Source organism: Canis lupus, chromosome 10, assembly GCF_003254725.2.
Source record: "Canis lupus dingo isolate Sandy chromosome 10, ASM325472v2, whole genome shotgun sequence".
NCBI lineage: Eukaryota > Metazoa > Chordata > Mammalia > Carnivora > Canidae > Canis > Canis lupus.
In genome coordinates this window covers 51,121,216-51,139,695 of record NC_064252.1, presented here as the reverse complement: position 1 = coordinate 51,139,695, position 18,480 = coordinate 51,121,216, and the positions used below count along the sequence as shown (strand labels likewise).

The 18,480-nt window shown below is 34.4% G+C and overlaps 1 protein-coding gene across 4 annotated transcripts in view; it reads right to left on the bottom strand.

Moving 5' to 3' along the window:
* Nucleotides 1-3,850: 3,850 nt before the first annotated feature.
* The window catches only part of FOXN2 (forkhead box N2), a 66,401-nt gene continuing 51,771 nt past the window's right edge, over nucleotides 3,851-18,480 (bottom strand). For 3 of the 4 annotated variants that reach the window (XM_025466275.3, XM_025466271.3, XM_025466277.3), the window contains exons 5-6: nucleotides 11,661-11,729; nucleotides 3,851-8,273 (exon numbers count right to left, since the gene is read on the bottom strand). In XM_025466275.3, the coding sequence (XP_025322060.1) occupies nucleotides 7,750-8,273; nucleotides 11,661-11,729 (593 nt within the window). In that variant the 3' untranslated portion in view covers nucleotides 3,851-7,749. Of the gene's footprint in view, nucleotides 8,274-9,091; nucleotides 9,401-11,660; nucleotides 11,730-18,480 lie in introns of those variants that run through there. The other variant, XM_049115878.1, reaches the window with a different exon arrangement.

Sequence of the window (18,480 nt, the reverse complement as noted above, 5' to 3'; positions counted from 1 at the left end):
TTATGTAGATATGTGGATATATACAACAGTTTGGGTATCCATTCACATATTGAAGGACATCTTGGTTGCTTCTAAGTTTTGATAACTATGAATAAAGCTTCTTTAAAAAAAAAAAAAAGATTTACTGGGAAACCTGGGTGGCTCAGTGGTTGAGCATATGCCTTCAGCCCAGGAAATGATTCTGGAGTCCCGGGATCAAGTCCCGCTCAGAAGCTGCTTTTCCCCCTGCCTATGTCTCTGCCTCTCTCTGTGTCTCTCATGAATAAATAAAGTCTTAAAAAATTTTTAAAAAGATTTACTTATTTTAGAGAGAGAGAACACATGTGAGTTGGGGGAGGGGCAGAAGGAGAAAGGGAGAGAAGCAAGACTCCCCACAGAGAATGGAGCCTGATGTGGGGCTCAATCTCATGACCCTGAGATCATGATCTGAGCAGAAATCAAGAGTTGGATGTTTATTTTTTTTTAATTTTATTTATTTATGATAGTCACATAGAGAGAGAGAGAGAGAGAGAGAGAGAGGCAGAGACACAGGCAGAGGGAGAAGCAGGCTCCATGCACCGGGAGCCCGACGTGGGATTCGATCCCGGGTCTCCAGGATTGTGCCCTGGGCCAAAGGCAGGCGCCAAACCGCTGCGCCACCCAGGGATCCCAAGAGTTGGATGTTTAACCAACTAAGCCACTCAGGTGCCCCCAAAGCTTCTGTAAGAATGGCGTGCAGGTTTCTGCATGGACACGTTTTTCAATTCATTTGGGTAAATGCCAAAGAGCACGATTGCTGGATCATATAATATGTTTAATTTGTAGGAAACCATGACTTTTTCCAAAGTGGCAGTACCTTGCATTCCCAGAAGCAGTGAATAAGAGTTCCTGTTGCTCCACATTTTTGTCAGCATTTGGTGTTGTCAGTTTTACATTTTAGCTATTTAATCGGTGTGTAGTGATATCTTAATAGTTTTAATTTCATTTCCCTAATGACACAATGTTGAACCATCATTGAATGTGTTTGCCATTGTTTATCTTCTTTGATGAAGATATTTTGTTCATTTTTAAATTGTCCAAATATTTTGCTCATTTTTAAATTGTCTTTCTTATCATTGATTTTTAAGAGCTTTTTGTGGTTTTTTGATACCCGTTCTTTATTATATATGTTTTGCAGACATTTTCTCCCAGGCTGTGGCTTGTCTTTCCATTTTCTTAACAATAACTTTCACAGAGCTTAAGTTTTTAATTTTAGTGAAGTCCAAACTTACCATTTTTTCTTTCATGAGTTGTGTTTTGGGGTGTTGCATCTTGTAAGATCTTAATTACTAAGTATTAATTCAATTACAATAGGTACAAGATTATTCAGATTTCTATTTCTTCTTAAGTTTGGTAATTTACATCTTTTATGAAACTTGTTAATTTCCTCTAAGTTGTTGAATTTATTGGCATAAAGTTCCTAATCATGTTCCTTTGTGGTCCTTTTAATATCTATAGGATCTGTCCTTATGTCTCATTTCATTTCTGATTTTGTTATTTTGGGCCATCATTTTTTCCCATTAATCAATGTGGCTAGAGGGACATCACCCTTACTGATCTTGTCAAAAAATGTTTCATATGTTTTTTTTCATATATTGTCCAGTTTTCTCGTTGTTTAGAGAGAAGCTTAAGTCTGGTCCTGTCACTTAATCATGGCTGCAAGTCAAAGTATCAGGGTAATTTCCTAAACTGTCTATACCCTCAATGGCTTCTCTAAGGTATTTAAAAGCCCAAATTTTTGACTCACATGGCTTTGCAAAACCTGGAGCCAGCTCTTTTGCTTTGTACCCAAACTACTAGCCTTTTAGTTCACCAAAAATCTGTTTTCTCCTATCCCAGGATCTTAGTAATTGCTGTTGCCCCTGCCCAGAACAATATGTTATGCTTTCCGTTCCAATACCTGTTTCTTTCATCTCAGCTTAAATCACATTCTTCATGGTAGCCTCCCCTAAAACCCTAGATTTATATTTTCAGAGCTCCCTATTCTTTCTTTCAATGGCAATCATCACAATTCACAATTGTATTTACATTTTTTGGAGAGGGATTATCTATTTTTACTTCTTAGTGCATATTATATATCCAACACTTAAGCTCAATGCTTGGCATTAGGCACTGAAATACCTGATTGAAAAAATGCTCAGTTCACCAAGGGTGTGGCATTTTTTTCTCAATTCCTTTTCTGATATACAAGATTATCATATAAATTTAGTTACACTGGCTGTAGTCTCCACTTAAGAATTATCAATCATTGGGGCGCCTGGGGGGCTTAGTTGCTTAAGCGTTGGACTCTTGGTTTTGGCTCAGGTCATGATTTCAGGGTCCTGGGATGGAGCCTTGCAGTGGGTTCCATTCTCAGTGCGGAGTCTGCTTGAGATTCACTCCCTCTGCCTGTCTGCCCACCTCCAACCCTCATTTGCACTCTCTAATAAATAAAACCTTAAAAAAGAAAAAAGAAAAAAACCTTAAAAGAATTCTCAACCATTAGGAGCACCTGGGTGGCTCAATTGGTTGAGCCTACCGAGCCTTGTTTTTGGCCCAGGTCCATGGTCTTGGGGTCATGGGATCAAGCCCTGCCTGAGCTTCCTGCCCCTTCTCCTTTCTAAAATAAATAAAATCTTAAAAAAGAAAGAATTCTCAATGATTAGACAGCAATTTTGTTTCAGGTTCTAAAATCTCCCCTAAGTTAATATTCTGTACATTGTCTCCTTGTGGTCCAATTCCTAGTTTCCACTTCTATTAAATTTTCCCTACACTGACTTTTAAGTGTTTACTTGAACCAAAATCTCAAGGTTGAGGAAAATCTATAATGGAAGTAAATCCACCTATACAAAAATTTCGTGTAAGAATCACTTTTAGTTTAAACTTTATCTACTATATTATGAAGTAAATAAGGTTTCATAACTTGCCTGAAGTTCACCGAAAAATGCCTCCTCCAGGAACATATTTGTAAACAAACTTTTGGAACACAAACTATCAAACATATGCACGTTTGGTACCAGTACCAGTAGCACATGGCTATTTCAATTTTCAGTTGCCAGCTTCTAACAGTTCTCTATTTAAAATTTCATGAAACATAATAACAGTTACTAAGATTAATAATTGCTTTCTTAAAGATTTTCAAGTTTCACATCTAAGTTTCTGCACAATTTTTGCAAGCTTATTTCCAGTTTAAAAAATTATCAAATTAGTATGTTCTGAAATTCTAAGTGTTTTAACCCATATTTTAATGTTATTTTTCTAAAATGGTATATATTTCTTCCCCCTTCAGAACTAACATGAGCTAGATGAATGCAATAGTTAAGAATAAAACTCCTAAGGAACAAACACGACTCTCACAAATGGTTGTTTGGTAAATGACTTTGTATATCAAGAAGATGCTTTGGAAGGAAGGAGGGCTTAGAGACCATCGTAGTTTAAAATCAATATGGCTGTCTCACTTGACTCATTTTAAAGAACTCTACATAGCTACACATGGTATTATTGGGTAGTGCTGAAGTAACACTACTACATTTAGAAATAATCTTAATTTCATATTCTATTCAATTTTTCTTATATTTCAAAATATCTTATATATACCTATGCATGGGAAAAGAAGTTCAACTTCAGGAAGTGAATAATTTAGTTAACACTATTTCAGTTTTCAAAATTATTTAGGTTGGCCTGTAAAAACCAGGAAAAATAATACTTAAAAGACTTAAAATTCTGAAATTGAAACTTTTTCATTTGTATGACTTCAATTTTGTAACACCCAAGTGGAAAGGGTGTATGTAGAAGTATGAGCCACTCAAATCTACACTACCCAACCCAAAATAATAGAGAAAATACAACAATGTTATAAAACAAGGTTTATTCTGCAATACTTTATCATAATGAATTGCATCTCTTTGGTAAAAATAAACTTTATAAACATTTTAATAATCAGAGATTAGATACAAAAACTAAACATCTGTTAAGTTGCTTTTAATATGAGCAAAGACTGGCAACTGAGAAGTGGTTCACTTGTGACTGGTCATCTACTGGCAGTTATAACTCAAACTCAGGGCAATTTTTATGCTACATTAGAAAAGAGGATAAGGAAACCAGTTTAATAACTCAAATTTCTTGAATCAGAAAGCATTCTTATACTTTCATTTAAAAAATAAATAATAGTTACAGTGAATTGGCAATTATACATTTTATACACTATATGATGGCAACATAATACTTTAAAATTAAGCACTTAGTTTAATAAGAAATGTACAACAATTTTAAAAACAAGTTTTGACAATGGCACTGGCAGTTAGACGCAAAAAAAATGTGCTTTAAGAAAAAATGGCAGGTATAACATTAAAATACTCTACTTTGTCTTTCAATAAATATTTTGAGTACATCATTAACATAGTGAAGTAAACTTTGTTTCAATCAAAGCTTACACATTTCAAACTAACAACAACAAAAAACCTGTAAAGTACATGTAAACCAGAAGGCCTCAAAGTTTAATCAAATGCTACGGTCTTCACAAATGGTTGTTAAGTTACTGTAGTATTTAAGACAAAAGTCTTTACAGCTTTGTGAAGTATTCACATCTGTTGATTAAATTGCTAGAAAAGGCCTCCTGGTCTACGAAGACACACACATTCCCTCAACACTTTCTCTACCTTGAATTCGTGCTTAACATATATTTAACTGACCACCTAGTATGAACCCTTTACATAATGCCTCAGAAAAGTAGCAAAAGAAAAAATATATATTCTAAGCCTTACTATATACAAGGGAATCTAAGTTAAGAGAAGTCATGCTGGCTATAGGGAGGAAAGGAAAGGCTTGAAGGTGGAAAAAAGGAGGCAATCCACCAATAATTAGCCTTTCCATGAATACAAGTAATGTTTTTTTCTCTGAATTTGAAACGTAAAATTATTAATGAATTTAGTAATATATTGCACAAACAAATTTCAAAGATCTATATTCAAGAAACACTGATTCTTCTGGGATGTGAAAGATGAAGATTAACTGTGCTGACTCAAAACTTTTACTAGAAATCTATTATAAACTGGAATCAGTTATAACAATTTATATAGATGTAAGGCAAATTATGTTAGCTTAAATCACAGTCTTAAAATATGCTGAACATATAAACTCTCTGGGATTGCCAAACTGTTCCTATTACAGTATAATTTCTTATTACTATATTATTAGAAATACAATTTCCAGTCCATAGGACTTGAAATGACTTTCCTTAATTGGGTAGTTATTAGCCATGTTTTTATCTCAACACACCTGAGGAATGGGATTATAATACCTATGAAAGTAACGATGGGGGAATCATAATTAAAAAAGGTACTTCCTCTCAAAAATAACTGCCTTGGTAAATCAGCAAATGGAAAGTGATGCACTGAATTCTGTATAGGAATTAAGTGTAAAATATCCTGTGACTTTTTCTCGTTAATCTTTAGTATGAAAGTGTTCATTGTCCTTGCTAGTGAAGTATACAAATTTTTAAATTTGTGGGAAGAGTACATGAAGAGGGAGAGAATATCAAGTTAAAGAATTATTGTTATTTATATTAAGCTAAAATAATTTTGAAGATCCCTCTCAAAGGAGAACAACTCTCCCCCTCCGTACCCAAGATCATTTCCCTCTGCTTATGAAGAGCAATTATCTAATGGACAGGAACCAGAAAGAACATGTGTGGTACAGAATTTCAGTAGAACAAAATAACTGGAACCAGATCACTGAAACATTGTTACTAAGGTCTATCCACAGTGGGCCACAGTAAATAGCTTTAAGATACTGTTATTAAAATGATTTTTATCATCTGTGTACTATTTATACTGTGATAAAAGCATTTTTTTTTATTATAGTCACTGTCTTCAGTAAAATGTATTGACTTGGATTAGCCATTTTCTGTAGATGAGATGTATATGAAGGAAAAACCCCCAAATACCTCATCCTGCATAGTTAACTATTTTTCATTATCAACAAATTTAAAAATTACTGTATATCAACAGCACCGATTCTTTTGATGTGGCCGCCCAAGTTCAATCACAATTAACATGGAAATGGGACAGATAATATTGTTTTTATCCCTGGCTTAAAGTTTGGCCAATTGAAAACGATGTTTTCGTTATGCCTCTCAATTGACAGTTTTGCCCAAATAAGATTTACAAGTTAAAACAAAAATATTTGTCTCTTTAAGAGAAAAAAAAAGCCAAGAAAATGCTTTAGTCATAGGAATAGCTGAAAGTAACCAATCAAAATCATAAGCCTACGAGTGTATGTATGTATGTATATATGAAATTATCAGAAAAATGATAACAAGGTCATTGTTATAAAACAGAATGTACCATGAGATAAGACTGAACTTTAGGGAAGTTGCTTCCACCAACTGTAAAAAAATATACATAATGAGTAATTTTAGTATTATTAGTATCCTGTGTCCTTAATATAGTCAAACTATAAAAATGATATGGAAAAATGTCTCATTGAAGCAGATTTGTTCCAATACTTAAAATGCCTTAGTCAATGCATGTTTAGAACAGCAATATAAAATCTTTTAGCATGGAATAAATGGCACATATTATGTATTATACTGCCTCCCCTGAAGGGTGTACTGTAGAAGATTTAATTTTATATGAATTTTAAACCCTTGACAGGTACTTTGTCTCTACAGTTTTGTTAAATCCTTTTAAATTTAATTAGGAATACACACAAATTTAATTCATATAAACCTTAGAAGTTTTTTCCTAAATGATCTACCTAAATAATTATGAGGACATAATTATTAATTATTCAAAATGTTTATTTTAGATTACACTCCATTCCTACTACAAAATTCCCAGAATGCAGTCCACTTAACAAGCAAACGGAATTCTCTTATTGCAAAAAGTGTGTCAAAATGAGTGTTAACCCCATAACACACTCTATGGCTATATCCTCTCATTAGATTGTTTCTACTCAACAAAGACAACCAGTGGCTAAAATTCAAACAATGGCTGCAAAGCACTTTGGGAACAAACAAAAAGCCTCCGATAAATTTTATGTAACATCTGGGAAGTAAAAAACATTCAAAGATAAAATTGTAATAGGAATTGGGAGTGTTCTTAGATGAAACTATACCACAAAACTGCCTTTTCTAAATCTCAGAACTCTTTGCTGTACTTTCTGCCTATGCAACCAAAAGGAGCTTCCTAGACCACTAGGACCTTTTCCAATTTATATTCAACTTTGTCCATGGTTCAACAAAAAAATAATTAAAAACAAAAATTAAGACAAAATTAAAAACCCAAATCTCATTCTACTGGATTGTATGTGTCCAGAGAGAAGTATATGAGAAAGACATCAGCAAAGTTTTTAGCTGGATCACCAACTATAGTTAACACAGATTGGAAAAGAAAATGAAAAAAAAGCTATAGTTGCCAATCCTTACACTTTAACATAAACAAATTAAAAGATTTTTCCTACAAGTTTTAAGACAGAGGCTGTGAATTTTCTTATATAAAAATTTCCAAATCTGAGAGACATTTATCACAAAAATTATGTTTTTAGGACTTGGCATCATATCTATGGTTGGGCATGATCCTAACAGCAATTACTTAATAAAAATTAAAACAAATATTCTGTAATAAACAAGTAATTAGCACCCTCCCCCACCCAAAAACCAAAGAAGTCCATTATGGCTTTGATATCCCTTGTAAAGAATTAAGTAGAATAGTATTGCCACACTTTAAAATAATTTCACACAAATAAGTATTTCTATTTTTTCCGCTGCTTTTGATTTTGAGTCTTTGCAGTACTTATTAGGGAACCCAAACATGTACGGATTCCAGCAAGGTGGAGCAGAGATCCAGCTGCCTCTTTGAGCTCCTCATCAATTTCTTGACATAACTGTTTGCGCATCTTTTTGCCTGGCTGCCCTTTTTCAGAGGTATCTGCACAAGCCTGTGATGCATAGCCACTGTCTCCAAGAGGATCATCTTCGTAATCAACATCTGTGTCTTCTTCACTGTGAAATCCTTCACTGCCATCACTTCCCACATGGCTACTCTTTGGGATAAATTCATATGCCTCATCGACAGAGGACAGAGAAGACACACTAGACCTGGACGCGCAGCGCTGTGCTGCCATGCTACTTGCACTGTAATTATGGTCTTCTTTTGGATCAATGCTCGTGGCCAAAGAATCACTCTCTTGCAATCGCATAGTACTGGGATGATTAAACGCATTGCCATAACTCCTCTTTTTCTGCATTGCTGTTTTAAGAGGAAGAGGCTTCTCACCTGTAGAAAAGAAAACTTCCATCAATAGGTCAAAGGCATGTGATTGCAAGAACAGGCCACTGAAACTACTATATCAATACAGAGTAGTGCTTTCATTTAGTAATGTTCTATAGGTTTTTGTTCACTTTTTTTTTTTTTTACTTAGACCATATCCTGTAGGTATTAATTTGAAACATTTTAAAATCACTTAATCTTATGTCTTGATTTTTCCATGAAAAACATAATTATTTTGAGCGGCTTGTACAGAATGCCTCAGTAAAAATGTACCACTGTTTAGCCAACCATTTCCTTGTTGATATTTAGGTTTTCCCAATTTTTCACTACTAAGAATAATACTGTAATGAGGGACGCCTCAGCACATAAATATGAAAGCAAGAACAATAAAAGTTTGAGGAGATGATATAGGTAGTATGCCTTCATGAACTTAGGCAAGGGAAGATATCTTGTTTGTTTGTTGCCTTCTTGTTTTTAATCCTCTAACATGTCATTAGTGTTATTTTATGCAGTTAACGCTTGTTTATCTCTACCTGCATGTTTATTGCTTGCATTGGTTTTCATTCTTCTTGCATTTCATGCCCACTTCAGGCATCTCTATTTGGGGTCTCTCTCTCTACATGGAAGAAAGGATCTCTTTCCTTCCCTCTGAAATATGCCCCTTAGACTTTACTAAAAGACCCTTCTGATGATTTCACTTTTTAATAATTTCATCTGTCCTTTCTTTCACTGTTTGTCTGAAAATATTTCTATTTATTTCTTCATTATTCTTTTTTAATTTTTAAGATTTAAAAAAAAATTTTTTTAAGATTTTATTTATTTATTCATGAGAAACAGAGAGAGAGCGTGCAAGCGCACCACCCAGGCGTCCCATTATTTCTTCATTATTCTTAAACAGTATCTTTTCAGGGCCTAGAGTCCCTTGGGTGCAGCTATTTCCTTTCAGGAATGAAGATATCATTCCATTATCTTCTGGCTTTCGGGGACACGTGGCTCAGTGGTTGAGCGTCTGCCTTCGGCTCGGGGTGTGATTCTGGAGTTCTGGGATCAAGTCCCACATTAGGCTCCCTGCATGGAACCTGCTTCTTCCTCTGCCTAGGTCTCTGCCTCTCTCTATTGTGAATAAATACAATCTTAAAAAAAAAAAAAAATACTGCAATGAAAATCCTTCTAGATGCCTTTTCTTACACATATGTAAATATTTTTCTAGAATACCAAGAAATAGAATTATTAAGTAAAAGAATATACACATTTCAAATTATAATTGTTTTTTTTTTTTTAAACCTAAATAGAGTTGACATACAATCTTATGTTAGTTTTAGGAGTACAACATAGTGATTTGACAATTCTATACATTACAAAATGCTCACCCTAAGTTGTAGTCACCATATAAAGTTATTACAATATTATTGACTATATTCCTTATCTGTACTTTTCATCCCCCTGTGATTTATTTATTTTATAATTGGAAATTTGTAATCTCCTAATTGCCTTCACTTATTTCACCCATCTACCCATTCTCCTCCCCCCAGGCAACCATCAGTTTTTTCTCTATAGTTTGTTTCTGTTTTTTGTGGGGTTTTGTCTTTTTGAAGATTTTATTTATTTATTTATTTATTTATTTATTTATTTATTTATTTATTTGAGAGAGAGAATGAGTGAGGAGAGGGACAGAGTATGAGTGAGAGGGACAAGCAAACTCTACACTGAGCATGGAGCCCCATGCGGGGCCTAATCTCATGACCCTGAGATCATTACCTGACCCCAAACCAGGAGTCAGATGCTTAATGGACTGAGCCATCCAGGCGCCTGAGTTTGTTTTTTGTTTGTTCATTTGATTTTTAGATTCCACATAAAAGTGAAACCATATGGAATTTGTCTTTCTCTGGCTTATTTCACTTAGCATAAAACTCTCTAGGTCCATTTATATTGTCAAGAATGGCAAGATTTCATTCTTTTTTATGGTGGAGTAATATTCCATTGTGTGTGTGTGTGTGTGTGTGTGTGTGTGTGTGTGTATCTCCTCTTTATCCATTCATCTACTGATGGATACAGGCTGTTTGCTTCCATATGTTAGCTATGTAATAAACACAGGGGTACACATATCTTTTCAAATTAAGTGGTTTTTTTTTTCCCTTTGGGTAAATACCCAGAAGGGATATTTAGAAGACAGTATGGTTCTTCTATTTTTAATTTTTGAGGAACTCCAATACTGTTTTTCGTAGTGGCTGGACCAATTTGTATTTCTACCAATAAGAAGTTCCTTATTCTCTACATTCTCATCGACACTTGTTATTTCTTGTCTTTTTGATACTAGGCATTCTGACTAATATGGGATCTTACTGTGGTTTTGATTTGTATTTGTAGTTGGTATTTTCAAATTGTCCTCCAATTGAGCAAAATGGTTGTACTAATTTACATCCTACAGTGTATGACAACATCCAGTTCCCACAATTAACACCTAATATTATTATTCATTTTAATTCTTCATAATCTCATGGACAAAAAAAGCAGTATCTCAATATTATTTCATTTTGCATTTCCCTGTCTTCTGGAGAAGGTGCACATCTTTTCAAATGTGTATCAAACACTTTTATTTCCTTCTCTGAGACCAATCTAATATATATTCTCTTGGCTTCTCTGTTGAACATTTTCCTTCTTACTTGTAGAATCCTTTTATATACATATACTCAGTATTAACCATTTGTTATACACATAGTAAAAAAAAAATGTTCTTTTAGGGTTTGTCTTGTGTGACTTTCCTTACAGATATCTTTTGTTGTCAGAACTCCAACATTCTGATGTTTAATTTAATTAAATTTACCCATGTTTTCTTTTATGGATTTTGCATTTTGTATCTGAAGGGTTTTCTTATTCCAAGGTTTTAATATACTTTCCTATATTTTCTTATTTATGGTTTTTATTTTATTTTTATTTTTTAATTTTTATTTATTTATGATAGTCACACAGAGAGAGGGAGAGAGAGGCAGAGACACAGGCAGAGGGAGAAGCAGGCTCCATGCACCGGGAGCCCGACGTGGGATTCGATCCTGGGTCTCCAGGATCGTGCCCTGGGCCAAAGGCAGGCGCCAAACCGCTGCGCCACCCAGGGATCCCATGGTTTTTATTTTTACTTTTAAATCTTTAACCTTAATTTATTTGTTTCTTGGTCTACATAAAAATATCTATCACAGTATTAACTTCAATTTCATAATTGCTCACATATATTAATGGAAATAGAATAAAATAGAAACTAAGTAATTCCAATGAAAACACAAATTTAGTTGGAAAAAAACAATTTTGCTTATAACATTTAAATATTTTGCATTCTAAATTACATTTAAAAAAGCACTCGCAAAAATCTGTTATAGGAAGAAAGGCATGATTGCTTACATTCTAAAATTCCTTGTTCTATAGAAGTATTTAAGAGCATCATTGCAGTGGCAGCATCAATATCAGATTCTGAAAAAGGAAAAGAATAACAGTATTAATTAATTATAAAAGAGGCTATTATAAGTATTTGCAAAGGTAACTAACATTAAGATTTGGTGTATATTCTTTTACTTAAAAACACAAAGGCACCCACACATTAAACAAAATGAGACACATATTATTCTGCAATCTATTTTTGTTCACTTAAAATTATGAACAGTTTTGTGAACAGTATTGAGTAAAGGGGAATTGAGTATTTCTGGAGATAATAAAATTTCTTACTATTTTCTTAATAACATTTTTTTTTTCTCTAGCTTACTTTACTGTAAGAAGACAGTATGTTATTCACAAAACATACAAAATATGTGTTCATCAACTTTATATCATCAGTAAGGCTCTAAGTAGATAAGTTTTTGGGGAATCAAGTTATACATGGATTTTCAACTGCATTGGGGAAGGGAGCACGGATCAGCATCTCTAATCCCTATATTATACAAGGGCCAACTGTAACTAAAAATGTATATTGAGGCATTCTTCTTTTTTTTTTTTTTTTAAGATTTATTTACTTTGGTGGAGGGAGAGGGGGAGAGTGTGAGCTGGGGGAGGGCCAGAGGGAAAGAATATCCAAGCATACTCCCACTGGTGCAGAGCCCAGTGCAGGGCTCAATCCTACCATCCATGAGATCAGGACCTGAGCCAAAATCAAGAGTCAGATGTCCAACTGACAGAGTCATCCAGGCGCCCCTACCTTTTTAGCATTTAAAAAATATCTTTACTTGGGCATATCTAGAGTTATGAAGTACTGCATTAATTACATACTAGTTACAGGAGTTACTAAAAACACTAAATGAATAACTACTGCTGGCATAAAAGTATTAGTAATGTTTTTAATCATAATTTTATATGAGGCTATAAGTACTATAAACTTCATAAGAGGTCAAATATAATTATGGATATTCCATAAGGAAAATGAGTTTCAAAAGGCCGGTAAAATCAGCAGGTTTTACTCCAGATAAAGTCATTATGTTCTCATATCTACTTTTCTGCCAAAAGTTCTCCATCTTGGCGATTCATTATCCTGAATAACTGTAATTACATAAAAATGAAATGGTATAATCTAACATGAAGGAAAAGCTAGAAAATATTTAGAAATTTTATTTTTTATTATTTTATTATTTTTAAAGAGTTTATTTATCTATTCATGAGAGAGAGAGAGAGAGAGGCAGAGACATTGGTAGAGGGAGAGGTAGGCTCCCTACCAGGAGCCCAATGCAGGATCCAATCCCAGGGCCCTGGGATCACGACTTGAGACAATGGCAGATGTTCAACCACTGGGCCACCCAGGCACCCCAATATTAAAAAATTTAAATTATAAAGGATGTTTAAAATAAGATTTGGATATGAAACTTCCCATTTATATCTCAATGCTAAAAATCTTTATTACCCCAAAGTTTTCCATTTTATTTGTAATCCCTAATTGTAAAGTTATTTTAGATAACAAAGCCATAAAGATATGGACTTATTTTTGTTATTGGCTTTACCAAACAGACTTAAGTAAATCAGAAGATGGTTGTTACAAAGGAGCACATAAAACTACAGCTCTTTCCCTTTCAATAAACTGTGACCTTGTGAAATAAGAGTCTCTATGAATGCCTCCCCAATTAAGGTAGGAACCTGTCTTATCCACTATTTCTACAATGCCTAGAACAGTAGTAGGTCCTTGATAAATGTTCAAATAATGAAGTATAGAACTTCTTTGCCTTCCTTTCCTTAGATTAAGCTGATCATCACCAAATTACTAACTAATGCTGCATATCAATGGGCTTGGCATGTTCTGAGTATTATTAACTCATCTAATCCTCACAACTTTATAATGTGGATACTAATAGTGTTTCCATCTTAAAAATGAAAAACAGGTCTCTAGAAATAATGAAGATTGAACCTTTCAACAGTCTACTTCCAGAACCTAGGCCTTCAATTTGTACTCTATCAATTATCACTCATTAATACCTACTAAGTATCCATGAATAGAGTAGGAAATTCTGCAGAAATTTACAGAGTATACCGGAAATTCTCTATTCTATTATTCACTTAACAAACTGAGTGTCCTCTTATGAGCCAGACATCTTTCCAGGCTATGGAAATATAGCAAAAAACAAAACAGGAAAATCCCTACCCTCTCATAACACAAAGGAATAATTAAAACATAGTATGTCAGAGGTTGACAAACACAAGGGAGAAAAGATAAATGGAAGGGGGATACAGAGTGTTGGGAAGGGTGGTTATACTTTAAACACAGAGGTTAGAGAAGCCTTCAAGAAGAGGCAATGAATGGTTGAGCAAAGATTCAGGGAGATAAGAAAAAGAAGCCATGTAGGTATCTGAAGGAAAAGAATTTCAAGGCAGAAAGAACAGTAAGTAAAAAGAATTTGAATCAGTGATTCCCATGATAGCCAAGGAAGATCTCTCCAATTCTGGTCTTTTAGAATGAGGCCAGACTACAATTTGATAGAGTTCAGTATTCTAACATGTCTTTGATGAAAAAAGGGTAGACTCCAGCCCATATTGTATCTCTGTGTGAACTGGGGAAAAAGCAAGACTGTCTCCAGGTGAATGCTTCGCTGTATGAAGGCACACAGCTTGAAGAGTGTGGGCTGAATTTCAGACCTCACTCATTGCCTCAGCCAAGTGTCCTTGTGCGGGGCACATCTTGCATGGCATTATGCAAAAGCCCTAACAGAGTTTTCTGCTCCATGAAACAATTTTTCTTTTAATATAAAAAAGGTCTATCTTGTTGTTTCCAATTTCATTTAAAAAAAGGGGGGGGGGGAGGCAGTTGTGAGGCAGAATCTAACAATGGAAAGTACTATAATGAGGAAACAATTTCAGAAAATTTATAGTCTTATAAATGAAGTACCCATAAAGTCTTATCAAAAAAATTAATATACCTCTAGCTTAACTTCCTATAGTAAACTTCTATGAGAATTCAAGGAGTCATATTTCTGAAATACCTAAAACTAAAGAACATTGGTGAGGCTTATCGTGACAACCTAAGAAAGCTGCATGAACACCACTTCTTTTCCTAGTTTCTACATACTCAAAATGATAACAAAATTAGGTGCTATTTCTGTAATAGTAGAAGGACAGGAAAAGTGTTCCTTAAACACATTTGTTTCTTATATAGATTTATTATAGCCAAGTTAATTGAACTCTCCCACATGAAAGTAACTTTATGAAACCAAAAACTTCCCTGAAAAAGGATTTTATCTATATGTGATTTGTTTGGTTGAACATTTATAAGTATGCTTCTCTTAATGTCTTGCCAGTTAACTCTAGAAAAATGACTAACAGCAAGATAAATGACCCCAACCTCTGAGCAATCAAGAATACCTGATTACCAATGATTTGTCCAAGGTACTATCTTGAACTTCTTAGAACAAATACAACAAAAACTCTGTGTAGACTTTACAAACAATTTTTATTTAGAATACCCAATCCTGTTTTGGTATTAAATTTAAACTGAAGATTTAATTGTTTACTGTCACAGTTGAAAATACTGGAGTTCAAAACATGCTATTGATTTAATAATTAAGTCAAATAAATTTCTGTCATAAGTGTTAATTTGTATGTCCTGGTTTATATTTTCTTAGCCTTGATGCTGGGAAATTACTAACAATAACTGAGAAAAAAATTCAAAGACACTTGGTTCAGCCATGTGAAAGTGAGGGCTATAACATAAAATTACACATTTCTGTTATCTGATTCTCAATCCATTAAGCTTAAGAAATGATATGAGAGCCATATAGGCAGAATTTAAATGGTTATAAGCTCAGTAATAACTGTAAGGACTTACTATTATCTATCAAAGCTAACATATACATTTACAGAGCATCCAAACAGTAAAGCGAGTATCTCTTGTGATACTTTAATAGAGGAGAACAATTTTGATAAATTGCCAATACTTTACGGTGCTTGGACCACTGATTTAGTTTCATTTCTATTAAGATACAAATTATGCTAATTTGGAACCTTAAATCTGAACTTAAATTTGCACTTAGCCCCTAACATCATCCTTAACTGTCTAAAGTTTGTATTTGGTTGTAGTATATTAGCACTTAAGTATAAATACTACAATTTATTAATTAGAATGTCAGTTCCATTTTTGTCATCTTTGTTCAATGATGTATCCTTGGTGCCTAACACAAAAGTGTGCTCAATAGATATTTCTTAAGTAGATCAATTTATTCTAAATCCACACCAAACCAAAATATAGACAGAAAAGGTTTTGTTTTGGTATCTCAGGGGGAGTGAGATTCCTGTGCCTCTTGCCCCCTGTTAAATAATACTATAACATATATATTGGAAAATAGAATTAGTCATTGTAAGGTAAGGTAAGAGAGACAACTATACTTTAAACAAACTGCTGCACCTACTCTGGGTGATAGTGACTATTTCTGGAGTTTCTATGCCTAAACAAGTTTTCCCATTGCTTGTGTGTGTGTGGTTTAAGATTTTATTTATTTGACAGAAGTGGGGGGGAGAGAGAAAACGAATAAGCAGGGGAACAGCTGAGGGAGAGGGGGAAGCAGACTCCCTGGTGAACAGGAAGCCTGATGTGGGGCTGGATCCCAGGACCCCACATAACCTGAGATCATAACCTGAGATGAAGGTAGATGTTTAACCAACTGAGCCACCCAGGTGGCCCTGCTCTTAGGTGTTTAAAGGTAGCTCTAATATAATGATTAGTAAAGATGATTCTATGAAGTGACAGATGAATCTAATGCTGGATTCTAATACTGGAACTTAATGACACATAAGTGACCTTCAGAAAACACAAAACTGACAGACAGTATGGCCTTATTCTTTAAAGCCCTTCAGCACCTCCCCCAATGCCTCATACCTGGTAGAGTGCAGGTTTTAAATCAAGAGTTTCTGAGTTTCTTGTATGCCATTTACTAGTGGTGTGGCCTTAAGAAAATTACTTAATCTCTCCACACTTAAGTTTCCTTATTTGTAAAAGGAGGTAACAATACCTCAAAGAGTAGTAAGAATGAAATGAGATGATGCACTCAGAGCACCATAGTAAGGAACTCAATGCAAAAAAAAAAGAAGAAGAACTCAGTGCTAACTAATGTTGTAATTATAGAAAGGTGTTAAAAATCATTACGCTAAGTAAGTTCTCTTTGAATGGGCTAATGCATGCTTAAACTCTTCATTTGCCTTGCCCCTGCTAAATGATCATATCTATAGCTACTGGACCAAGGCTACTGAATCCTCTTCTATATACTCCTAGGCTTCAGCCATACTCAGTGGCATGCAGTTCCCAGCAGATACCCTTCAACAAGGTCAAGTATTTCCCCAATTTTTGAGGTTCAGCTCAAGCACCACACTTTTTTTTTCTAAGAGGCCTTTCCTGATCTACCTACCTCTAAGCTTACTTTGCCACTTACTTCCTTTCACCCCATCATACTCTGTATAAACTTGTCAACTTTCTTCAATTAAACTGTACAGTTTTTGAGAGCAGGGCTTGGGTCTCTTTCATCTCTGCATATGCCAAAGCACCCATATATTACTTGGCACTATGTGGGAATTCAACAATTACTTGTAGAATAAACAGTTGAATGTTTAGTCCATTCAGTGTTGCGTTTTTTCAAACTTTTCCTGAAAATAATATTAGAGAGAAGCAAATTTCCTTATTAAGTCTATCAATACTCCCTAAAGCAACCAGATGTAAATATAAATTTTCTCAAGTTTTTATGTGGTCTTATGCTTTCCTCTTAGAACTCATGAGAACTGTATATCTATACCAAGACAGGCCTGCATTTGTTTTAACGTGGAATGCCAAGTACCCTCGCCACCTAGTTAATTACAACTAGGCCTAAGACCCACGAGTACAGAGATGGAGTGAAGCAGTTAGCAACACTGGAGGGACAATGCACCATATATGTAAGTCATTAGATGAAGGAAAAGTGCCTATGCTCTAGTTATGAAAAACTGTGGCTAAACTAGCAAGAGGAAATGGTGGAAGTGTTGGTTCCCCAAAGGAAGAAGAATTAGGATAGAATGGACTAAAAGAAGAGATTCTATATAAACTCAGAATTCACAAAGAAAATGTTCTCAAAATCTGTATACGAACTGAGTTTGAAAGACTAAAGGTCAGACTTACTGAGATAATAAAAATATGCAGTTTCCATAATGCCAAAATGTAAAAAGAAACCACATCTACCCATGCAGGAACGAGAAAATGTATACTTGTCTTATGTTAAGTCAGAACATTAGCTCAACATACTCTCAATCCACTTAACTTCTTTGCAGAATTCTCTTCAGCTTTTTCCTACCCTTTCCCTCCCTCATTTTTACAGATCATCATCATACTGTTTCCTAGGCTTTGCATAGTGTAGTTCCAAAGAGTCAGAATGTATCTGATACACAGAAAGATTTTTGGTCTGAGGATTTCTGTTTCTAAAGGTCACAGAAATGTGTCTAGGCTGAAAAGCAACAATTTTAGAAGACCTTATGTTAACACATCACCCATTTGTAATATTAACTATGAGTAGGGGGCAAACACTACTAATGAATTTTGAAATACTTTAGAAAAGTCATTTATAAAATTCTAAAAGTTAACTTGTTGCTTTCTTAAAGTTCTTTACACTTAATCTATAAAAGAAATGTTCTAAACTGTATTCTAATCTGGGGTTGACAAATTTCTGTAAAGGATAAGTATGTGTTTTAGGTTTTGCCAGCAGAGAGGCAAAAACAAGGACACAATACAGAGATCTCT